Source organism: Hypanus sabinus, chromosome 23 (assembly GCF_030144855.1).
Source record: "Hypanus sabinus isolate sHypSab1 chromosome 23, sHypSab1.hap1, whole genome shotgun sequence".
NCBI classification, from domain to species: Eukaryota; Metazoa; Chordata; class Chondrichthyes; order Myliobatiformes; family Dasyatidae; genus Hypanus; species Hypanus sabinus.
The window spans coordinates 64,546,316-64,572,271 of record NC_082728.1 but is presented as its reverse complement, the minus strand read 5'-3'; the positions used below and the strand labels follow the sequence as shown (position 1 = coordinate 64,572,271).

The window sequence follows — 25,956 nt, the reverse complement described above, 5'->3', positions numbered from 1 at the left end:
AGCCTGCACTGCTCTTTGGTCGTGTCTAATCCACTTCCCTGTCTTCTCCTCATAGCCTTTCATTCCCTGACTAATGAACAACCTATCAACCTCCAGCTTGCATACACTCAATGACCTGGCCTCCATGGCCACCTGTGGGAACGAGTTCCACAGATTCATCACCCTATGGCTAAAAAAGTTCCTCCTCAACCCAGTTCTAAATGGACATCCCTGTATTCTGAGGCTGTGCCTTCTGGTCCTAATCCCCAAACTGTATGAAACATCCACTCTATTGAGGCCTTTCAACATTCAATCACCCCCTCATTCTTCAGAATTCTGGTGAATACAGGCCCAGAACCATCAAAAGCTCTTCATATGACAGACCAATCATTTTTTCTAAACCTCCTTTGAACCTGCTCCAATTTCAGCACATCTTTTCTAAGATAAGGGACCCAAACTCGCTCACAATGTTCCGGATAAGGCTTCATGAGCGCTTTGTTTCAACATTACATCTTTGTTTTTAAATTCTAGACCTCTAGAAATGAATGCTAACATTGCATTTGTCTTCTTTACCATAGACTCAACCTACAGGTTAACCTTTAGGAAATCCTGTTCAAGGACTCCCAAGTTCCTTTTCACCTCAGTTTTTTGTACTTTCTCTCCATTTAGAAAAATAGTCAAGCTTTTCATTTTTTTCTACCTAAGTGCATGATACTACACCTCCTAACACTGTATTCCATCTACCATTTCTTCGCCCATTCTCCTACTCCTTTTGTAGCCTCACTACCTCCTCAATCTACCTTCATATTGTCTACAAACTTAGCAACAAAGCCATCAATTCCATCATCCAAATGTTTGACCTATAACATAAAAAGAATCGATCCTAACACAGACCCCTGTAGAACACAACTAATCTTAGGTAGCTAGTCAGAAAGTCTCCCTTTATTCCCATTCTTTGCCTCCTGCGTATCAGCTACTGCTATCCATGCTAGAATCTTTCCTGTAATACCATGGGCTCATAGTTTTTTAACCAGTCTCATGTGGCAACTTGTCAAGGGCCTTTGAAAATCCAAGTACACAACATCAACTGATTCTACTTTGTCTATCCTGTTTGTTATTTCTTCAAAGAATTCCAACAGATTTGTCAGGCAAGAAGAGATGCTGTTTGGGCTGCCAAGTGACCATCTAGAAACAGATCATGTGATACACACCCAGGTCTGATCAGCCTATGGTGGGCCTGCCTCGGCTGAGGGTGTCTTGTGATAAAAGGCCGAAACACTCAGTGATATCGAGGTACACAACTGAAGATGTGTCGTAATAGTAATAACATCATCTAGTGGTCATCTTTAAGAACTACTTCCACTCAAGTTAAGTGCAGTGCAGAAACTTTAGGGATTGTAACATCCAGTCCTATTAATCAAACTTCCCGTGAGGAATCAAAACACAAAAATACAACTGCAGAAGCTGTGGATCAAAGAATACGTACACAAAGCTGGAAGAACTCAGCAGGTCAGGCAGGATCCGTGAGAAAAGAGTAGCCAACGTTTCAGGCCGAGACGCTTCATCAGGAATGGGGGGGGGGAAGAGAAGGCCGAAGCCCAGTAATAGAGATAGGGGAGGGGGAAGGGCTAGAGGCGCTGGGTGGAAAACCAATCAGAGGAAAGATAAAGGGGGGAGGGGATAAGCATGACAGAACTGTAGAGATAAAGGAGCAGAAAGTTGAAAGGGGAGGCAGAGAGGGACCTGGGATAAGGGGAGGGGGAAGGAATTACCGGAAATTGGAGAATTCAATGTTCATACCACCAGGCTGGAGGCTACCCAGACGGTATATGAGGTGTTGCTCCTCCAACCTGAGTTTGGCCTCATCAATGGCAGTAGAGGAGGCCATGTATGGACATATCTAGATGGGAATGAGAGGCAGAGTTGAAGTGGGTGGATCTCCTGACACCCACTTGGAACTTCCACCAAACTGCTAGTGTCTTCCACGGTGAAGACTGATCCAAAATATTTATTCAGTTTTTCTGCCATTTCATTGCCCTTCCCATTGCTATCTCTCCAGCATCGTCTTCCAGCAGTTCGATATCACCTGAAACTTCTTTTACTGTTTGTGTATCTGAAGAAAGATTTGGTATCCTCTTTAATATTACTGGCTAGCTTACTTTCTTATTCCATTTTTATTTTCTTACTGACTTTTTAGTTGCCTTATGTTGTTTTTTAAAAGCTTCCTAATCCTCTAACTTCCCACTAATTTTTCTCTATTACATAGCCTTTCTTTGGCTTTTATGTTGGCTGGAAAAATGTTGAATTTCCCCTTGGGGATGAATAAAGTATCTATCTATCTATCTATGTTGGCTTTGACTTCTCTTGTTAGCCACGGTTATGTCATCTTTTCATTAGAATACTTCTTGCTCTTTGGGATGCATATGTCCTGTGCCTTCCAAATTGCTTCCTGAAATTCCAGCCATTGCTGCCCTGCCATCGTCCCTGCTTGTGTTCTTTTCCAATCATTTTTGGCCAACTCCTCGCTCATGGCTCTGTAATTCCCTTTACTCCATTGTAATACTGATATATCTGTCTTTAGCTTCCTCTTTTCAAATTTCAGGGTGAATTAAATCATATTATGATCACTTTTCCCTAAGGGTTCTTTTAACTTAAGCTCTCCAATCAATTCTGGTTCATTGCACAACACCCGATCCAGACTAGCTGGTCCTTTAGTAGTCTCAACCTTGAGCTGTTCTAAAGAGCCATACTGTTGGCACTCGAGAAATTCCCTCTCCTGTAATCCAGCACCGACCTGATTTCCCAATCTACCTCCTTATTGAAGTCCCCCATGACTATTGCCCTTTTGGCATGCATTTTCTGTCTCCCATTGTAATTTGTAGGCCACATCCTTACTACTGTTTGGGGTCTCCCATCAGGGTCTTTTTACCCTTGTTGGCCCTTAGCTCTATCCACAAGGGTGAAGTTGTTATATCTGAATGCATGCAGTATAGAGAATAAAGTAGATGAACTTGCAGCACAATTACAGGTTGGCAGGTATGATGTTGTAGGCATCACAGAATGATGGCTGAAAGATTATAGTTGGAAGCTTAATGTACAAGGATACACATTGTATTGAAAGGTCAGGCAGGAAGCCAGAGGGGATGGTGTTGCCCTGTTGGTAAAAAATGAAATCAAATCATTAGAAAGAGAGGACATTGGGTTGGAAGGTGTTAAATCATTGTGGATAGAGCTAAGGGCCAGCAAGGGTAAAATGACCCTGATGGGAGACCCCAAACAGTAGTAAGGATGTAGCCACCCTTTTCAATTTTGTCCACATTTTACGTTGTAGCTCCTCCTGTGGACTGCAGTTTTGCTCTTTCAACAGCCTGTCCTCACTACACATTGTCTCTGTTTGTAAGCCAGCTGCCTCATCTTCAGCACTATTATCTGCTTCTCCTACGATACTTTTTTAAAAATATAGACAGCTCAGGACACTAATCACCCCATGCTCGACCTTTTGATTCCTAACTTTGCTTGAAGTCTTAGCAACATCTGCCTCCACAACCTCTTCACTAACTGTTCTGGCAACTCTAGTTTAAACCCCACTGTGCAGCATTAACAAATCTTCACGCTAGTATTAGTCTTCTTCAAGTTCAGGTGCAAACTGTCCCTTCTGTGTGGGTGTCACCTTCCCTGAAAGAGAGGTCAATGATCCAAAAAAGTTATGCCTTCCCTCCTATACCAACTCCTTAGCCCCATATTGAACTATATAATCTTCCTAGTTTTGGCCTCACTAGCACGTGGCACAGGTAACATTGACTGCAACCTTGTCCTATCATCTGCTTATCCTTCCTGAGAGTCTCAGTACATACTGCTTAACAAACATAGAAGACTACAGCACAATACAGGCCCTTCGGCCCACAGTTGTGCCGAACATGTCCCTACCTTAGAAATTACTAGGCTTACCTATAGCCCTCTATTTTTATAAGCTCCATGTACCTATCCAAAAGTCCCTTAAAAGACCCTAACGTATCCACCTCCACCACCATTGCTGGCAGCCCATTCCAAGCACTCACCACTCTGAGTAAAAAAACTTACCCCTGACATCTCCTCTGTACCTACTTCCCAGCACCTTAAACCTGTGTCCTCTTGTGTGTGGCAACCATTTCAGCCCTGGGAAAAAGCCTCTGACTATCCACATGATCAATGTCTCTCATCATCTTATGGACCTCTATCAGGTCACCTCTCATCCTCCGTCGCTCCAAGGAAAAAAGACTGAGTTCACTCAACCTATTCTCATAAGGCATGCTCCCCAATCTGGGCTTGTGCTTGCAAATAAACTACTCCATCCTTAGCCCTATCACTTAATTTTCCACCCCGCTGACAAATTAGTTTAAACCCTCCACAATAGTTCCAGCAAACCTGCCCACAAGGATATTGGTCCCCTTGGTTCTGGTGTAACCCATTCCTTTTGTACAGGTCATTCCTGTCCCAGAAAAGATCCCAAGGTTCCATAAATCTGAAACCCTGCCCAGTTCATCAGCCGCACATCCATCTGTTAAATCATCCTATTGTTACACTTACTGGCATGTGACACAGACAGTAATCTAGCAATTACTACCCTGGAAGTCCTGCTTTTGAGCTTTCTAACTAGCTCCCTAATGTCTCACTTCAGGACCTCCTATCTATGTTATTGGTGCCAATATGTACCAAGACTTCTGGCTGCTCACCCTCCCACTTTAGAATGCGATGAACCTGATCCAAGACATACTTAACCCTGGCACCTGGGGGCAGCATTCTATCTGGGTGTGTCCATTGAATCTCCTCTAACGATGGAGCTATTATCAAAGTATGTCTACTACATATAACCTTTAAATCTACATCAGAGAAACCCAACACAGATTGGGAAACCACTTTGATGAATACTTTTGCTTTGTCTGCCACAATGGACAGGGTCTCCCAGTAGCTAACAATTTCAATATGATTTTCGAATGATCATAATACATAGGAGCAGAATTAGGCCATTTGGCCCATGGAGTCTGCTCGGCCATTCAATCATGGCTGATCCTTTTTTCCCCTTCTTCAGCTGCACTCCCTGGCCTTCTCCCCGTAACCTTTGATGCCATGTCCAATCAAGAACCTATTAAGCTCTGCCTTAAATACACCCAATGACCCAGCCTCCACAGCTGCATGTGGCAACAAATTCCACAAGTTCACCACCCTCTGGCTAAAGAAATTTCTCCGCATCTCTGTTTTAAATGGATGCCCCTCTATCCTGAGACTGTGCCCTCTTTTCCTGAACTCCTGCACCATGGGAAATATCCTTTCCACATCTACTTTGTCTAGGCCTTTCAGCATTGGTGAAGCTTCAATGAGATCCCTCTCATCCTTCTAAATTCCAGTGAGTACATACACAGATCTGTCAAACGTTCCTCGTATCATTCTGGGAGTTATCTTTGTGAACCTGCTGTGAATCCTCTCCAATGCCAGTACATCTTTTCTTAGATCAAGAACCCAAAAGCCCAAAACTGTTCACAATACTCAAGGTGAGGCCTCACCAATGCCTTATAAAGTCTCAGCATCACATCCCTGCCCTTGTATTTTAGACCACCTGAAATGAATGACAACATTACATTTGCCTTCCTTACCACCAACTCAACCTGCAAGGTAACCTTCAGGGTGTTCTACACAAGAACTCCCAAGTCCGTTTGCATCTCATATTTTTTGAATTTTCTCCCCATAGAAATTAGTCTGCACATTTATTTCTACTACCAGAGTGCATGACCATGCATTTTCCAACATTGTAGTTTATTTGCCACTTTCTTGCCCATTCTCCTAGTCTACCTAAGTCCTTTTACAGCTTACCCGTTTCCTCAATACTACCTGCGACTTCATCAATCTTTGTATCATCTGCAAACTTGGCAATAAAGCCATCTATTCCATCATTGATATACTGCATAAACAGAAGTGGTCCCAACACCAACCCCTGCAGAACACCACTAGTAACTGGCAGCCAACCAGACAAGGATCCTTTCATTCTCACTCACTGCCTTCTACCAATCAGCCAATGCTCTAACCATGCTAGTAACTTCCCTGTAAAACCGTGGGCTTTTAACTTGGTAAGCAGCCTCATGTGTGGCGCCTTATCATAGGCTTTCTGAAAGTCCAAATATACAACATCCACTGCATCCCCTTTATCTATCCTATTTGGAATCTTCTCAAAGAATTCCAACAGGTTCATCAGGCAGGATTTTCCATTAAGGAACCCATGCTGATTTTGTCCTATCTTGTCCTGTGTCTCCAAGTACTCAATAACCTCATCCTTAGCAATTGACTCCAACATCTTCCCAACCACTGAGGTCAGGGTAATTGGTCTATAATTTCCTTGCTGCTGCTTTCCTCTTTTCTTAAAGAGTGGAGTGACATTTGTAATCTTTCAGTACTCTGGCACCATGCCAAAGTCCAATGATTTTTGAAAGATCATTACTAATGCCTCCACAATCTTTTCTGCTACCTCTTTCAGTATCTTAGGGTGCAGTTCATCTGGTCTGGGTGACTTGTGCACCCTTGGGTCTTTCAGCTTTTTGAACCCCTTCTCCCTTGTAATAGCAGCTGCACTCATTTCTCTTCCCTCACACCCTTCAACATCTGGCACACTGCTAATGTCTTCCACAGTGAAGACTGATGCAAAGTACTCATTTAGTTCCTTATCCTATGTTATTATTTCTCCAGCCTCATTTTCTAGCAGTCCTGTATCCACTCTGATTTCTCTTTTATTTTATTACGTACTTGAAAAACCTTTTACTTTGATATTGTATGCTAGCTTGCTTTCATATTTCATCTTTTCACTCCTAATGATTCCTTTAGTTGTTCTCTGTAGACTTTTAAAAGCTTCCCAATCCTCCATCTTCCCGCTAATTTTTGCTTTGTTGTATGCCCTCTCTTTTGCTTTTACATTAGCTTTGACTTCCCTTGTTTGCCATGTTCTACTATTTAAAAATTTGAGTACTACTTCATCTTTGGAATACATCTATCATGTACCTTCCTCATTTTTTTTAGAAACTCACGGTATTGCTGCTGTGCTGTCATCCCTGCCAGCACCTCCTTCCAATTTACTTTGACCATCTCCTCTGTCATAACACTGTAATTTCCTTTACTCCACTGAAAAACTGCTATGTCAGACTTTATTTTTTCCCTATCAAATGCTATGATCGCTGATTCCAAAAGGTTCTTTTACCTTAAGCTCCCTAATCACCTCTGGTTCATAACATAACACCCAATCCAGTATAGCTGATTCCCTGGTAGGCTCGATGACAAACTACTCTAAAAAGCCATCTCATAGGTTTTTAATAAACTTACTCTCTTGAGATTCATTACCAGCCTGGTTTTCCCTGTCGATCTGCATGCTGAAATTTCCCATGACGTTGCCTTTTTGACATGCCTCTTCTACTTCCTGTTGTAATCTGTGGTCCACACCCAGCTACTGTTGGGAGGCCTGTAAGTAACTGCCATCACCGTCCTTTTACCCTTCAGTTTCTTTACTGAACCCACAAGGATTCAACATCTTCTGATCCCCTGTCATATCTTTCTACTGATTTGATGCCATTCTTTACCAGCAGAACCATGCCATCCCCTCTGCCTACCTTCCTATCCCTCCAATACAACATGTAACCTTGGATATTCAGCTCCCAACTACAAACATCCTTGAGCCCTGATTCAATGTGGCTACAATGACATACCTGATCATCTGTAATAGTGCAACATGATCATCCATCTTATTTCTTGTACTCTATGCATTGAGATATAACAATGTATTTCCTACCTTTTTTGATTCTGCATCCCCAATGCACTGAGACTCACTCTGTTGGCTGCAATTTTGTCCAATCATTTGCCCACCCTTCCTAATAATCTGTCTGCATTTCTGTCCATAGCTTCCTCTGCCCCCATGATGAAGCCATGTTTGGGTTGGAAGATTAACAGCTCATAGTCCGCCTGGGTAGCCTCTAACCTGATGGCATGAACATTGGTTTCTCTAACTTCTGGCAAAATCTTCCCTCTTCCCTCTGATCTTTTTCTATTCCACATTCTGGTTACCCTCTCTCTCCTTTTGTTCTTCACATCTGCCCATCACTTTTCTTTAGTTCCCCTCCTCCCCTTTTCTCTATGATCCACTGTACTCTCCTATTAGATTCCTCCTGCATTCCTTTACATCTTCCACCTATCCCTCTCGGCTTCTTACTTTGTCCACCCCCACCCCCAACAACCAACCTTCCCTTCACCTGGTTTCACCTATCACCTGTCAGCTTGTGCTCCTTCTCCTCTCCACCTTCTTCTTCTGGCTTCTGCCCCCTTTCTTTCCAGTCCTGAAGGGATTTGGCTTGTAACATTGATTGCTTATTTCCCTCTGTATATGCTAAGTTCCTTCTGCATTTTGTGTGTGATGCTCAATTTCTAATATCTGCAGAATCTCTTGTGTTTCTGAGGACAGAGGTCTGTTTACCAATGTCATAGGCTGTTGTTGAAAAAAATACTTACTGCTTACTGCGATGATTAGAAAGTCACGGAGAGATCTGTATTTACTGACAAGTACCTTTATTGTTTAAACTAATAAGTATGTGAATTCATACACTAAATACCTTGTGTGCTCACTTGCTAGGTATCTCTGACTCTCCTGAATAGTCAAAGAATAGTAAAGGTATTACCCGGGCAAAGGAGTTTACGTTGACCGGGTGTTCCTCATTGTCCCGATTCACTTGTCTCATGTTTCACACAGGGTTGCTTACACTTGTATCTGCAATGATTATTCTTCAAAGTTAGGGCTACCAACACACATCAACTTTTATATCCATTCCTTATCGAGTCAAATATCGCATTCCAGTGTCATTGGCTGGAGGTCATGTGTCTGTCCTTTAACACCTTGTTATTGGCTCTGCTCCAAGCCAGCATCCATTTATTGCCCTCTTCCCATCAAGCGATAGTCGATAATTTATGGCTTTTTGTTCTCAGTCAGCAATGAGCTCGAATCACTTCAGGCAGGCATCAGCCCCACTTTCACAAACCTACATATTATAGCCAACCAAAGAACATCTCACAAATAACTTTTTATTTGGAAATGGTCTCTAGTCCAGCAGATTACCGGAAGAGTCAATGTGTCTTCTTTAAAACATTAATCAAGCCCAGCATGTCAAGCTCACAAAATGGAAAATAGAGTGTCTTCACAAAATGACAGCTTTCATCCCCAAGCACGCAGCAAGAACAAAGACAATTAGACTGTCCTCGATTCATTTGAATTCACTGATTTGCAGATTGTAATACTTTCTGGCCAACACTGTAAAGGATGATGAGCCAGTTCACTTTCATGGACTGATGTCAATAAATTGCGTGGAACACAAAATTTAATGACTGGGCTATGATCCTGAGCCAGTGAGAGCTGCAAAATCTTGCAGGTTCATGCCTCTGGCTGCTGCTAGTGAACACAACTGGGAATCCAGTCCTTCAATCTATTTCTGCTTTGAATTTAGTTTGTACTTTTGTCTGACAGTATCTCAGCAAACAACTGGAGATGTTGCGACAAATGAATGACCAGCATGCCAAGGTGTATGAGCAGTTGGATGTGACGGCACGTGACCTGGAGCTTAACAACCAGAGACTGGTGCTGGACAGCAAGGCTTCACAACAGAAAATAGAGCGGTATGTACTCTTACATGACACATTTGAAAACAGGGCCAACCAGGTAGAACTGGTGCCATCAGCAGGAGCTTTCTCTGAGTTTTGTCCAGGAGACTCCTGTCCCCATAAATGAAGAGACACAAGTGAACATTCCTAGCTGTCCACACATCAACCGGGGTTCAGTCCAAGACTGGGTTGAGATTGATGCATATAAATATTTGGAAAAGGCAAAATGAGCCAACAGCACGTCATAGATTGGCAAACATGACTCTTATTTGAACTATTCATCTTTGTCTTTAGAGCGAAGATAGCTTTGCTTTCCCTTGATCCTTTTGTAGTTGTTCCTCCTAAATCCTACAAAAACAGTAGAGCTTCTGCATAGAGAGCCCTGTACTGGAGATCCTCTTGATAGCGTGCCCTGACGGCAGGTGAGGGAAAAACCTCTGTCAGAGTACAGAGGCAGACAGAGGAACAACGAGGAAGGCATTTCAGAAAGATGTGTATTTTAATTTATGTGAAATATGCTTAAGTTGTTTTCAGGACCTGGATCCAGTAAGTAATTCTACCTGAGCAGGGTTAGTCCAGTTGGGATTGCCTCACACTCCTGATGCCTATGGTGATGTGACTCCTGAAGGCTTTAGCTATTAACTGTGGTGCTGTATCAATGACTCCTCCATTTTGGAGAAATAGTCTCCATTTCTTTGGTAGGGGTCCACCTACAACCAATTCACAAGCAACCCAACACATTTCTGCTGGAATGCATCCTTGTGGAGGATGCACCAAAACATCTGGCACTCGTGTACCCTCCGTACGTCAGTGGTATCTGTGACCATAATGAAACTACCATTGGTGCAAGCCAGCAGAACTACTTAAATGCCAGAGAGGAGATAAATCTATCAATGTCAGAGTGAAACCAATTCAGTGTAGATGACTGGACATGGGACCTCCCTGCTAACTCACTCCACAAATCAAAGCTGGGTAGATCAAATAAAGAATCCTTGCTGAGGAAGAAGACCAGGCACACTTTTCTATCGAGAAGTAAGATAATTTGCTGTGCTATGAATAGGGCAGCTCTTACGTCATCAATTGTGTCAAGGATTTTCTCAGCTCCTGTGAATAATTACAACCCTGCTCTTATACGTGTCAGGAAGCTGAGATTGCCCTGTCCAGCCCCAGGATTTGAGAGCTGATGGTGGGCATCAAGTCTGTTCATTCATGCCCTCCCAAAGCCCTCTAGCTGCAAAAAAAATCACAACATTTATAAGGTTATCTAGCAGCTTTAGAAAGGGAAGCAGTGTAAATGTTTCATGTGAAACACCCTTTAACCAAACTAAAAATGGGAGAAAACAAGTTGCAGAATGCGTGATGGAAGGATGGATGTACAAATGGAATATCCCTGATATAGCCAGGTTGGGATTGCAGTGAGAAAAAGATACAGATAAAGTCATTAGACCATAAAACACAGGAGCAGAATTACTGTAGGCCATTCAGTCTGTCAAGTCTGCCCTGCCATTCTATCATGGCTAATTTATTATCCATAAGACCATAAGATGTAGGAGCCATTCAGTCATGGGCTGATCCAATTCTTCCAGTCATCCCCACTCCCCTGTTTTCACCCCATACCCTTTGATGCCCTGCCTAATCAAGAACCTATCTATCTCTGCCTTAAATACACCCAATGACTTGGCCTCCACAGCCACTTGTGGCAACAAATTCCACAGATTTACCACCCCCTGACTAAAGTAATTTCTCAGTTCTAAAAGGATGTCCTTCAATCCTGAAGTTGTGCCCTATTGTCCTAGAATCCCCTACCATGGGAAATAACTTTGCCATATCTAATCTGTTCGGGCCTTTTAACATTTGGAATGTTTCTATGATATCCCCCTTCTTTCTCCTGAACTCCAGGGAAATCAGCCCAAGAGCTGCCAGACATTCCTCATACGATAACCCTCATTCCTGGAATCGTTCTTGTGAATCTTCTCTGAACCCTTAGTATATCCTTTCTAAAATAAGGAGCCCAAAACTGCACACAATACTCCAAGTGTGGTCTCACGAGTGCCTAATAGAGCCTCAACATCACATCCCTGCTCTCATATTCTAGACCTCTAGAAATGAATGCCAACATTGAATTCACCTTCTTCACAACCGACGCAATCTGGAGATGAACCTCTAGGTTATCTTGCACAAGGATTCCCAAGTCCCTTTGCATCTCTGCATTTTGAATCCTCTCCCAATCTAAATAATAGTCTGTCCAATTATTTCTTCCACCAAATTGCATTTCATTTGCCACTTCTTTGCCCATTCCCTGAAACTATGTCTCTCTGCAGGTGCTCTATTTCCTCAGCACTACCCGCTCCTCCACCTATCTTTATATCATCAGCAAATTTAGCCACAAATCCATTAATACCATAGTCCAAATCATTGACATACATTGTAAAAAGCAGCAGTCTCAACACCGACCCCTGTGGAACTTCACTGGTAACCGGCAGCCAGTCAGAATAGGATCCCTTTATTCCCACCCTCTGTTATCTGCCAACCAGCCAATGCTCCACCCATGCTAGTAACTTCCCTGTAATTCCATGGGCTCTTATCTTGCTAAGCAGCCTCATGTGTGGCACCTTGTCAAAGGCCTACTGAAAATCCAAGTACACCATGTCTACTGCATCTGCTTTGTCTACCCTGCTTGTAATTTCCTCAAAGAATTGCAGTAGGTTTGTCAGGATTTTCCTTTCAGGAAACCATACTGGCTTTGGCCTCCATTTGTCATGTGCCTCCAGGTACTCCGTCATCTCATCCCTAACAATCGATTCCAACAACTTCCCAACCACTGATGTCGGGCTAACAGGTCTACAGTTTCCTTTCTGCTGCCTCCCACCCTTCTTAAAATAGCGAAGTAATATTTGCAATTTTCCAGTCAGCTGGTACAATGCCAGAATCTATCGATTCTTGAAAGGTCATCATTAATGCCTCTGCGATCTCTCCAGCTACTTCCTTCAGAACTCAAGGGTGCATTCCATCAGGTCCAGGAGATTTATCCACCCTCAGACCATTATGACTGAGAAGGTCAGGAAGCTTAATTTTCACTGCACATACTTCGCTTCCCTGACACTCTTGAATGTCCAGTATACTGCAGGTATCTTCCACTGTGAAGACTGATGCAGAATACGCATTCAGTTCCTCTGCCATCTCTGCATTCCTCATCGCAATATCTCCAGCGTCATTTTGTATTGGTCCTATATCTACCCTAGACTCTGTTTTACCCTTCATATACTTAAAAAAGCTTTTAATATCTTCTTTGATATTAGTTGCCAGCTTGCTCTCATAATTCAGCTTTTCCTTCCGAATGACCACCTTAGGTTCCTTCTGCAAGTTTTTAAAAGCTTCCCAATCCTCTATCTTCCCACCAGCTCTGGCTTCCTTGTATGCCCTCTCTTTTGCTTTTACTTTGGCTCTGACTTCACTTGTCAGCCATGGTAGGGTCTGTCTTCCATTCGAAAATTTCTTCTTATTTGGAATATATCTGTCTTGCACTTCATTTTTCACAGAAACTTCAGCAATTTCTGCTTTGCTGTCCTCCTCTTAGTGTCCCTTTCCAGTCAACTTCAGCCAGTTCCCCTCTCATGCCATTGTAATTTCCTTTATTCCACTGAAATACCGACACATTGGATTTTATTTTTTCCTTCTCAAATTTCAATGTGAACTCGATCGTATTGTGATCACTGTTCCCTAAGTGTTCCTTAACCTTAAACTCTCTTATCACCTCCGGATCATTGCACAACACCCAATCCAACACAACTGATCCCCTAGTGGGCTCAACAACAAGCTTTTCTAAAAAGCCATCTCTTAGACATTCTACAAATTCTCTCTCTTGAGGTCCAGTATCCCTCTCAACCCATTCTCCTGCTGTCCATAAACTTTGATGGTCTTACTAATCAAAAACTTGTGAACTCCCACTTTAAATTCCTCATTTCTATTTGAAAAGCACATCCTTCTATTCCGTGACTGTGCCCTCTGGTCCTAAATTCCCCCACTATAGGAAACAGTCTCTATGTGTTCACTCTATCTAGGCTTTTCAATATTTGATAGATTTCAATGAGATCCTACCCCCCCCCCCCAATACTTCTAAACTCCAACGAGTACAGGCCCAGAGCCATCAGACTCCTCATACATTAACCCTTTCATTTTAGATCATTCTCATGTGCCTCCTCTGGACAGTCTAGAATGGCAGGACATCCTTTCTTATATAAGGGGCTCAAAACTGCCTACAATACTCGAAATATTTCCTTACCAGTGCCTTACTAAAGCCTCAGCATCATATCCTTGCTTTTATACTCTAATCCACTTGAACTGAATACAAATATTCCATTTGCCTTCCTTACCACAAACTCAAACTGCAAGGTAAACTTTAAGGAATTCTGCACGAGGACTTCCAGGTCCCTTTGCCCTTCTGATATCTGAAATTTCCCTCTGCTTAGAAATTAATGTATGCCTTTATTCCTTCTCACCAAAGTGCATGATCATGCACTACCCTACATTGTAATCAACCAGACACCTGTCCGTTCCCCCCCCCCCCACCCACACCACCAATACACATATCTTTGTATTGTCCGCAAGCTTGGCCACAAAGCCATCAATTCCATCATCCAAATCATTGACAAAAGAAGCCATTCTAAACCGACCCTGTGGAACAGCACTACTCACCAGCAACACACACAAAATGCAGGAGGAACTTAGCAGGCCAAGCAGCATCTATGGATAACAGTATAGTTGACATTCGGGTTGAGACCGTGGTCCTGCTGAAGGGTGTCGGCCCAAAAAGTAAACTCTACTCTTTTACATAGATGCTGCCTAGCTGAGTTCCTCCAGCATTTTTGTGTGTGTGTGTTGCTTAGATTTCCAGCATCTGAAGATTTACTCTTGTTTGTAATTGCACTACTCACTGGCAGCCAAGCAGAAAAGGCCCCAAATAGTAGCCAAATGTGGGGTTGAGATTGCAAAAGGAGCTGGAAAAAGGCATGTAATAAGGGTAATGACACAATTGTAATGGGGAACTTCAATATGAAAGGGGATTGGGAAAATCAGGTTGGTGTCAGATCGCAGGAGCAGGAATTTGTTGAATGCCTACGAAATGGCTTTTTAGAGCAGCTTGTGCTTGAGCCTACTTGGAGAGAGGCGATCTTAGATTGGGTGTTGTGTAATAACCCAGATCTTATTAGGGAGCTTATCATAAAGGAACCCTTCAGAGGCAGTGATCATAATATGATTGAATTCATGCTGCAATTTGAGAGGGAGAAGCATAACTCACATGTATCAGTAATGGAATAAAGCAAATTACGGAGGCATGAGAGAGGAGCTTGCCCAGGTGGAGTGGAGGAGGATATTGGCGGGGATGACGGCCGAGATGATGGCTGAAGTTTCACCACTTTCTCAAGATGTAAATCCATCTCTTACCAACAGAGCCACACCACCGCCTATCCCTTCCTGTCTTTCCTTTCGATACAAAGTATATCCTTTGATGTCTGCAAAAAGCCCAGAAAGGGCATATAAGGTAGCAAAAGTGTGTGGAAAGTTGGATGATTGGGAAGCTTTTAAAGTCCAATAAAAGGCAACTAAAAAAGTTATAAGGAGGGAAAAAGATGAAATATGAGGGCAAATTAGCCAATAATATAAAGCAGGATATCAAAAGTTTTTTTTTCAGTTATATAAAGAGTAAAAGGGAGATGAGAGTTGATATTGGACCACTGGAAAATGATGCTGATGAGGTAGTAATGGGGTCAAAGAAATGGCAGATAAAGAATACTTTGCATCTGTCTTCATTGTGGAAGACACTAGCAGTGTGCCAGAGGTCAGTGAGTGTCAGGAGCAGGAGTGAGTGCCATTGTTAATACAAAGGAAAGGTTCAAAAGTACAACTTAATGTCAGAAATGTATACAATATACATCCTGAAATGCTTTTCCTTCGCAAACATCCACAAAAACAGAAGAGTGCCCCCAAAGAACGAATGACAGTTAAATGTAAGAACCCCAAAGCACCCCCCCCCCAGCTCTCCCCTCCCATACGTAAGCAGCAGTGAGCAGCAATATCCCTATTGGCAAAAAATACATTCAGCGCCTGCCACCGAGCACTCAAGTGTCAGCAAAGCAATAGCAAAGACACAGACTTCACATTTCACCCGGTATTCGACATACCACAGGTTCTTTCTCTCCTTGATAAGGGAGAAGGAGATGTCTCTGTTTTCACAGCGTGTAGGGAAATATAACAACTCACTCGTTTACAATGTTACAAGTCTGCCCTGTTGCTTTTCTCAAACTCTATGCCAAAAAAAAATGCGTACAACCGCAGATATTCCAACTCCCCAAAAACACACGGGTCATCAACCCTTGATCCACTCATCTCCAGAACCCTAAGATCCTAGGCTTCCAAGTCCGAGCCAGATTCTTAGGCTAAACCTTTAGCCTGCTGAACAGCAAGGACCAGTTGTGAAATCCCGAGAGCGGGTTCCATTCCCACAAAGATCCATAATCAACCTGTAACTCCAGGTCAGGGTCTTCAAAAGAACCCTGAAGGGGAAAAATAAAGATATTGAAGATGGAAATAGAGCTGTTTCCGAAGAAGCAAGCAAAGGAGGCGCTGTTTAGTGCTATCATCACTCCTCTCTTCTTGTAAAGCAAACTCAAAGGTCTTAAGATGGATAAGGCTTCTGGACCAGATAGACTACATCCCAGAGTCCTGAGAGAGGTTGCTGAATAGATAATGGATGCATTGGTCATGATATTTCAAGAATCACTTGATTCTGGCATGATGCCGGAGAACTGGAAGACTGGAAATGTCACTCCACTCCTTAAGAAGGGAGGAAAGCAAAAGAAAGGAAATTATAGGTTCTTTAGCCAAACTTCAGTGGTTGGGAAAGTGTTGAAACCTAGGCGGGGGTTTTGAGGTACTTGGAGACTAATGATAAAATAAGTCAAAATCAGCATGGTTAACGTAAGGGGAAATCTTGCCTGATAAATCTGTTAGAATTATTTGAGGAGGTAACAAGCAGAGTGGACAAAGGAGAGGCAGTGGATGTCATTTATTTGGATTTTCAGAAGGCATTTGATAAGGTGCTACACATGAGGCTGCTTAACCAAAGAATGGCTGACAGGTAGGAGGCAGCGAATGGGAATGAAAGGGGCCTTTTCTGCTTGGCTGCTGGTGACTAGGGGTGTTCCTCAAGGGGTCAGTATTGGGACCGCTGCTTTTCACATTTTTTGTCAGTGATTTTGATAATGGAATTTATGGCTTTGTGGCAAAGTTTGCAGATGATACAAATATAGATGGAGGGCTTAATGCTGAGGGGGCAATGTGATTGCAAAAGGACAAATTGGAAGAATGGGACAAAAAAAAAGTGGCAGATGGAATACAGTGTTGGAAATGTATTTTGGTAAAAGGAACAATAGTGCAGACTATTATCTAAAACAGGGAGGAAATTCGTACATCAGAGGTGCAGAGGGACTTAGGAGTCCTTGTGCAAGACTCCCAGAAAGTTAATTTACAGGTTGAGTCTGTGGTAGAGAAGGCAAATGCAATGCTGGCGTTTATCTTAAGGGGAATAGAATATAAAAACAAGAAGATATTGCTGAGGCTTTATAAGACACTAGTCAGGTGGCACATGGAGCCCCATATCCCATATCTGTTTGTCAACAGTTCTGAGCTTCATATCTCAGAAAGGATGTATTATCATTGGAGGGGGTCCAGAGGAGGTTCACAAGAATGATTCTATGAATAAAGGGGTTAACATTTGAGGAGTGTTTGGCATTTTTGGGCCTGTACTCATTGGAATTTAGGAGAATGGTGGGGATCTCATTGAAACATGCCAAATGTTGAAAGTTGGTGGATGTGGAGAGGATGTTTCCTTCGGTGGGGGTATCCAGAACTAGAGAGCATATTCTCAAAACTGAGGGGCAACCTTTTAGAGTAGAGATAATGAGAATTTTTTTTTTTAGCCAGAGAGTAATAAATCTGTGGAACACTCTGCCACAGACTTTGGTGGAAGCCAAGCAGTGGGTATATTTTAGGTGGAAGTTGATAGTTTCCTGATTAGTCAAGGCATCAAAGGATATGGTGAGAAGGCAGGTGTATGGGGTTGAGTAGCCAAGATGGAATGGCGGAGTAGTCTTGATGGGCTGAATGGCTTAATTCTTATGCCTTGGTAGTTCCCTTTACTCTACTGTAATACTGATACATCTGATTTTAGCTTCTTCTCAATCTACAGGTTGAATTCTATCATATTACTGCCTTCTAAGGGTTTGTTTACTTTAAGCTCACTAATGAAATCTGGTTCATTACACAACTCTTAATCCAGGGTTGCCTTTCCCCTGGTGGGCACAGCCACAGGCTGCTCTAATAAGCCATCTTTTAGACATTCTAGACATTCCTTTCCGTGGGATCCAACACTAACCCGAATTTCCAATCTATCTGCTTCACTATTGTAGGTTTGTCCTTTAAGTATGCCTTTTCTGTCTGCCATTGTAATTTGTACTCTACATCCTGGCTACTGTTCCAGATGTCTGTATATAACTCCCATTAGGGTCTTTGTACCCTTGCAGTTTCATAATTTTACCTGCAAGTATTTGACATCTTTCGATCCTATGTTAACTCTTTCTAAGGATTTGATTTCATTTTTAAATAACAAAACCACCCATCCTCTCTGCTTACTTGCCTGTCCTTGATGTTAAACTCCCAACTATGAGCTTCTTTCAGCCACAATTCAAGTGATATCCGCAACACAATACCTGACAATTTCTTACTGTGCTACAAAATTACTTACCATATTCTGTATACTGCGTGCATTCAAATATAACATCTTCAGTTCTGCATTCATCGCCCTTGCTCAATTTTGCTCCCACATCACTGTATTTAAATTCTTATCCGTTCTAAACTTTATTTTGGAGACTTTCATTATCTCTCCTGCACTCTCCTTCCTGCAGATTCCTGCTACCTCCCAGTAGCTCTTCTACCATTTAGGGCAAAAGGGTAAGGTAAAAATAGAGTCAATATTACTGATGAATAACTTGCAGCAGATGTGGCTGGTTGTGATGGAAATGGCAAATAATTTGCTTGGAACTGTTGAATTGTGGTATCAAATCCAGAAGACGGAGGAAGTGGTGCTTTTCCTGTAGCTCATATTGGACCCCTCAGAAACAGTGCAGAAGTCAGAACAGAGAGAATTAAAGTCACTTTAAACCAAATTACTTTCTCTCCCAGTTATAAAAAAAGAGTTTTCCACATAAAACATTGGTTTTCTTTCTACAGCCTTTATTTTTTTAACTATTGTACATAACCTCCTGGGATGAATCAAGAGAGGAGACCAAGGTTGTTCCCTCTGGATGTATCTCACAAATGTTGCCACCACTTGAGCAATCTGTAGGCTGAGTTCTTGATTCTCTCTTGAAATGGATCCCTTCAATGCTTCGAGTTCTGCGCAGGTCCCATCATAATTTCAAGGAGAGGAAGCCCTTCTATTTCAATCATCTGGTCAATGTGGTAATAATGGGATGAATCCTGGCATTGGCAGTCTTACTGGTTATTTCAGTGTCAGTATGTGGACCTGATGTCTGCACATACAGAAGACTGAGCTCTGCCCACACCAGTGAACTTCACCAAAATGTCACACATATACTTAAAATGCAAACAGAGGGCCTTCTCTACCAGACCTTTAAGTGAAGGCACAGGAATTCAGATGGAGAGTTTTCCAGAAGTCTTAAGTAAGGAGCCAATTCCCTCAGCCTCTTCAGCTGTCACCCATGCTGGATGCCAGAGTGATTGCTTATTTCCAGAGCACAGTTGATATCTGCCACTTACCACACCCCCTGACAATGAAGCGTTCAGCACTCACAGGAACACCACTTTATAGAAGTGTGCAGTAGATCTGTGGTTAGGTAGGTTCAGGAAATGTAATAGCACATCACCTAGAGAAGCAGCCTGGCACATTCTGAGGATCTCTAGCTGAGATACCAAGTTTAAAAAGATAGCTACCCCACTGGAAATGGAAATGAATAACTTGTGAAACACTCTGGTTCTGTCTGTCTAGGGAAGACAATCGCCCTGCCAAACGTGTGAGATCCAGGTGTAAGCCCACCCTAAAACCTCCTGTTTGTGTGGTTGCTGCGAGATTTGATACCCTGTTACAAATCAGTACCACAAAATAACAGACTGTACACCACTTACAATTAAACAATTTAGCTCTATAATTCTTAATTTGACTAAAGGGTTAGTAAAGAAAAAGCAAAAAAAAGCAAAGGGCCCATTTTAATGAAACAATCTAGCGTGCACAAGTTGGAGCTCACGGATTACCCTTTGCCAATCCTTCTTCAATCTCCCCGGCCTTCATCGGATCATGGTGCCTCTCTGGGTCAAGTCCTATGACCTCTTCTCTCCGGCATCTTCTCCCTGGCGAACCAAAGACCCAGCTTACACACAACACAAAAAACAGACTCCCTTCATTGGACGACTCACATTCCAAAGCACCCGTTATCTCTAACCATAAACCAAAAACGGCTTCTACAGTGAAGCCTTTCCCAGGGTGTTATACAGACCGCCCATTGCAGGGAGAGACCTGCAGTACACGCAAATTGCAGTTAACTCTAATACTGGGACTGAATCTGGATTGGAGCTGTGCAGTAGTAAATTAACCAAAAACCTACCAATCAGCCACAGAGTGCTTTTGGTAGATTAACTGACCACTGTAAATTCCCCCTAGTGTGTAGATGAGTAGGGGAATCTGAAGCATGTTGACAAGGGTGTTTTGATCGTAGACCTGGATAGTTTGGACTGAAGAATCTGTTTCTGTACTTGATGATTCTGCTGCACTCCAGTTCGGCCCAAGGGGAGAGTTGCACTCACACTAGTGTTGCCCATGGTCCTGAGTTGTTCCTGCCCTTGGAGTCTCTGATGGGATAGTACAGAGGAAACCAATATCTTTTTTGTAGGTTTTGTTTTGTTTGATTACAGGTTAGTTAATGTAAGACATTGTTAGCATTGTCCATGAGACATTCCAGCCTCTACAGTGCCATAAGTCTGAAAGGCCTTGGACACTGCATGCTCCCACAGATGCAAGTGCAGGGACAGGCAATCAGGGCTGAAGTGCAGTCAAAATTTGAGGAGCAAATCCTTCAAATACTCATAGCTACAACCTCTCACACTCCATACATATGTGAAACAAGGACTCTTCTGAGCCACAGAATTGGCAGGTGGCCTGGGAGCCTGTGAACCAACTTAAAAATCTGTTGCACAGCACCGCTCTGTTCAACACTTCCCACCCCAAATTCTGCTGTAAAGGGGAAGGACTTGTATGTTAAGAAACTGGCATAGAGGTCTACCTGCCACCAGAAGATAGAGTAAATTGTCTGTCACATCAGGACATCAGATGAGGGCAAACACATGGGGAATGTAATCAATACTGTTCTCAGCCTTGGACAGAGTGATGGACAAAGTAGCAGTATCTGACCTGTGCTGGGTAGAAATTGTGGATCTTTTAACTGAATATTATGTCCTGTATATAAAACAGGTTGACAGAGACAATTGAAAGTTTGCAGAACCAAGTGGATATGCTTCAGAGCCAGGTGCATGAAATGAGAAGTATGGATCAGCTGCGAGTCCGGAGGGATAAACGGGAACGCCGGAAAACCATCCACACATTTCCCTGTTTGAAGGAGCTTTATGCTAAGCCCAGGTAACATTCTGAAGATGATTGCACAGTAGAGGCATGATTGTTTGGATCAGCAAGTCTCAAAGTGGGTTCCTGGGATATTATGGATTGTTATCGGCACCTTGGTACGTGATGGTAGGCAAAGGGCCTGTTTCCATGCTGTACGATGCAATGTGAAGCCAGCTATACTTCCTGCTGTTAATCACAAATGGATACTGTGTGTAAGTACAAGTCTCTAAAGTCATAGGCACTTTGCTCAGTTACCTAGCTGGAGACGTTGAGTAGCTGGGTTTTTGGACCTGAGTTTGTGACTAGTGTTTTCAGTGAGGTTTCACTGAATCCCCGTTGTTGATGTGGCAAAGGATCAGAATCAGGTCTACTATCACAAGCAGATGTCATGAGATCTGTCTTTGCGGCAGCAGTACAATCCAATACATAATAATAGAAACAATTTGTGAATTACAGTAACTATATATATTTGCTGTAATATACAATATGTGCAAAAATAGAAATAAAAAAAGTAATGAGGTAGTGTTCCAGGCTTCATGTTCCATCGGGACGGGCTCCACCTGAACCACGATGGAACTTGGATCCTGGCGAATCGTATAAATAGGGCTGTTGATAGGGCTTTAAATAGCAGGAGACTGGGTTCAACAGAATGGAGTAGTATGGATAAAGTAAAAGAGAAAAGTGTGGATAAAGATAAAGTAAAGGCAAAAGTTAAAAATGAGAAAAGTCAAGTGCAAAAGAGACAAAGATTACTAGATTTTAAAAGCACAATGAGTGTCAGGGCACTTTATCTGAATGCCACTAGTATTTGAAACAAGGTCAGTGAACTTGTGGCACAGATCAGTACAAAGGGGTATGACTTAGTGGCCATTACAGAAACGTGGCTGTAGGGTACAGAGGATTGGGAATTAAATATCCCAGGATATCAGATAATACGGAAGGATAGGCAGGAAGGTAAAGGAGGCAGGGTAATGCTCTTAATTAAGGATGAGATCAGGATGATAGTGAGAGACTTTATAAGATCTAAGGAGCAGAATGTTGAATTCATCTAGGTAGAGATTAGGATTGGTAAGTGGGAATATCACTGGTGGAAGTTGTCTATAGGCCACCAAATAATAACATTCCAGTGGCACAGGCAATAAACTGAGAAATGTCTGAGGCGTGTAAGAATGGAACAGCAGTTACGAGAGACTTTAACTTGCACACAGATTGGGTGAATCAAGTTGGTTGAGGAGGACTTCACAGAATGCATATGCAATAGCTCTCTTGAACAGCATGTTACTGAACCTACAAGGGTATATGCTGTCTTGGATCTGGTCCTGTGCAATGAAACAGGTAAAATTGCAATCTTATAGTTAGGGATCCTCTTGGAAAGGGTGATCACAGTATGATTGAGTTTCTCATACAAATTCAGGGTGGAATAGTTTGATCTGAAATTAATGTATGTTGCCTAAACAAGCAAGACTATAACGGGATGAGGGAGAAGTTGGACGGGGTAGACTGGGTACACAGGCTACATGGTGGGATGGTTGAGGAACAGTGGAAGACTTTCACAGTGATTTTTCATGGTGCTCAACAGAAGTACATTCCAGTTAAAAGTAAGGACAGTAAAGGTGGGGAGAGCCAGCCATTGATAACTAAAGGAATAAGGAAGGCATCAAACTAAAAGGCTGTGTGTACAAAGTTGCCAAGAGTAGTGGGAAACTGAAAGATTGGGAAAACTTTAAAAAGCAACAAAATACCACTAAATGAGCAATAAAGAAAGGAAAGATAGATTATGAAAATAAACTAGCACAAAATATAAAAACTGATAGAAAAAGTTTTTATAATTATATAAAGTGGAAAAGAGTGGCCAAAGTGAATGTAGGTCCCTTAGAGGATGAGAAGGGGAAATTGATATTGGGTAATGGGGGACACATCTAACATGTTAAAGAGAGATGTTATGGATGCGATGGGAGGTGAGGACCTCGCTACAATAACTATCACTAAAGGGGTAGTGCTGAGCAGACTTGTAGGCCTGAAGATAGACAAGTCCCTGGTTCTGATGGAACTGGCAGAGGTTATAGTAGAGGCTTTGGTGATGATTTACCAAACTTCTCTGGACTCTGGGCATGTCCTGGCAGATTCAAAGAAGGTGAATATCGTACCACTGTTCAAAAAAGGATGTAGGTCAAAGGCAGGTAACTATAGGCCACTTAGTTTAACATCTGTAGTTGGGAAAATGCTTGAAGCTATCATGAAAGGAGAAATAGCGAGGCATCTGGAAAGGAATGGATCCATCATGTAGACACAGCATGGATTCAGCAAAGGCAGGTTCTGTCTGACAAACTTACTGGAGTTTTTTGAGGATATAACGAGTGCAGTGGATAGAGGGGAACAGATGGGCGTTATTTACTTGGACTTCCAGAAGGTGTTCAATAAGGAGCCACATAAAAGACTCATCCACAAGATAAGGATGCAGAGAGTTGGCGGTGATCCATTAGCGTGTATTGGTTAACTAATAGAAAGCAGAGAATTAGGATACATGGCTGTTTCTCTGGTTGAGAATCAGTGGTGAGCAGCATGCCACAGGGGTCGGTGCTGGGCCCAGAACTGTTTACAATATACATTAACAATCTGGAAGAGGGGACTGAATGTAGTGTATCTAATTTTGCTGATGTTACTAAATTGAGTGGAAAACCAAATTGTGCAGAGGATACAGAAAGTCTGCAGAGAGATATAGGTAGGTTAACTGAGTGGGTAAAGGTCTGGCAGATGGAGTACAATGTTGGTAAATGTGATGTCATCCACTTTGGAAGGTAAAATAGAAGATCAGATTATTTAAATGGTAAAAAATTGCAGTATGCTGCTGTGCAGAGGGACTTGGGAGTGCCTGTGCATGAATCACAAAAGGTTGGTTTGCAGGTGCAACAGGCTATCAAGAAGGCAAATGGAATGTTGGCCTTCATTGCTAGAGGGATTGAATTTAAGAACAGGGAGTCTTTGCTGCAATTGTATAGGGTACTGGTGAGGCCGTACCTGGAGTACTGTGTGCAATTCTGGTCTCCTTACATGAAGAAGGATATCAACAACACACACAAAATGCTGGTAGAACACAGCAGGCTAGGCAGCATCTATAGGGAGAAGCGCTGTCGACGTTTCGGGCCGAGACCCTTCGTCAGGACTAACCGAAAGGAAAGATAGTAAGAGATTTGAAAGTAGTGGGGGGGGGGGGGAATGCGAAATGATAGGAGAAGACCGGAGGGGGTGTGATGAAGCTAAGAGCTGGAAAGGTGATTGGTGAAAGTGATACCAAGCTGGAGAAGGGAAAGGATCATGGGACAGGAGGCCTCAGGAGAAAGAAAGGGGGGGGGGAAGCACCAGAGTGAGATGGAGAACAGGCAAACAACTAAATATGTCAGGGATGGGGGTAAGAAGGGGAGGAGGGGCATTAACGGAAGTTAGAAAAGTCAATGTTCATGCCATCAGGTTGGAGGCTACCCAGCCGGTATATAAGGTGTTGTTCCTCCAACCTGAGTTTGGATTCATTTTGACAGTAGAGGAGGCCATGGATAGACATATCAGAATGGGAATGGGACGTGGAATTAAAATGTGTGGCCACTGGGAGATCCTGCTCTTTCTGGCGGACCAAGCGTAGGTGTTCCACAAAATGGTCTCCCAGACTGCGTCGGGTCTCGCCAATATATAAAAGGTCTCACCGGGAGCACTGGACGCAGTATACCACACCAGCCGACTCACAGGTGAAGTGTTGCCTCACCTGGAAGGACTGTCTGGGGCCCTGAATGGTGGTGAGGGAGGAAGTGTAAGGGCAGGTGTAGCTCTTGTTCCATTTACAAGGATAAGTGCCAGGAGGGAGATCGGTGGGAAGGGATGGGGGGGGAAACGAGTGGACAAGGGAGTCGCGTAGGGAGTGATCCCTGCGAAAAGCAGAAGGGGGGGGAATGTTTTTGGTAGTGGGATCCCGTTGGAGATGGCGGAAGTTACGGATAATTATATGTTGGACCTGGAGGCTGGTGGGGTGGTAGGTAAGGACAAGGGGAACCCTATCCCGAGTGGGGTGGCAGGTGGATGGGGTGAGGGCAGATGTGCAGGAAATGGGAGAGATGCGTTTGAGAGTAGAGTTGATGGTGGACAAAGGGAAGCCCCTTTGCTTAAAAAAGGAAGACATCTCCTTCGTCCTGGAAAGAAAAGCCTCATCCTGAGAGCAGATGCGGCGGAGATGGAGGAATTGTGAGAAGGGGATAGCCTTCTTGCAAGAGACAGGGTGGGAAGAGGAATAGTCCAGGTAGCTGTGAGAGTCTGTAGGTTTATAGTAGATATCAGTAGATAGAGATGGAGACAGAAAGATCAAGAAAGGGGAGGGAGGTGTCGGAAATAGACCAGGTAAATTTGAGGGCAGGGTGAAAGTTGGAGGCAAAGTTAATGAAGTCGACGAGCTCAGCACGTGTGCAAGAGGCAGCGTCAATGCAGACATCGATGTAGCGAAGGAAAAGAGGGGGATGGATACTGGTATAGCCTGGCTTTGGAGGTGGTGCAGAGGAGGTTCACCATGTTGATTCCAGAGATGAGGGGATTAGACTATGAGGAGAGATTCAGTTGCCTCTGATTGTACTTGCTGGAATTCTGAA

General features: G+C 43.0%; 1 protein-coding gene across 3 annotated transcripts in view; it reads left to right on the top strand.

Annotated features, from left to right (window-relative positions):
• Positions 1–25,956, top strand: part of LOC132380263 (cerebellar degeneration-related protein 2-like) — a 154,142-nt gene that overhangs the window by 62,691 nt on the left and 65,495 nt on the right. For all 3 annotated transcript variants that reach the window (XM_059949010.1, XM_059949012.1, XM_059949011.1), the window contains 2 exons: positions 9,503–9,651; positions 21,179–21,343. In XM_059949010.1, the coding sequence (XP_059804993.1) occupies positions 9,503–9,651; positions 21,179–21,343 (314 nt within the window). The remainder of the gene's footprint in view (positions 1–9,502; positions 9,652–21,178; positions 21,344–25,956) is intronic.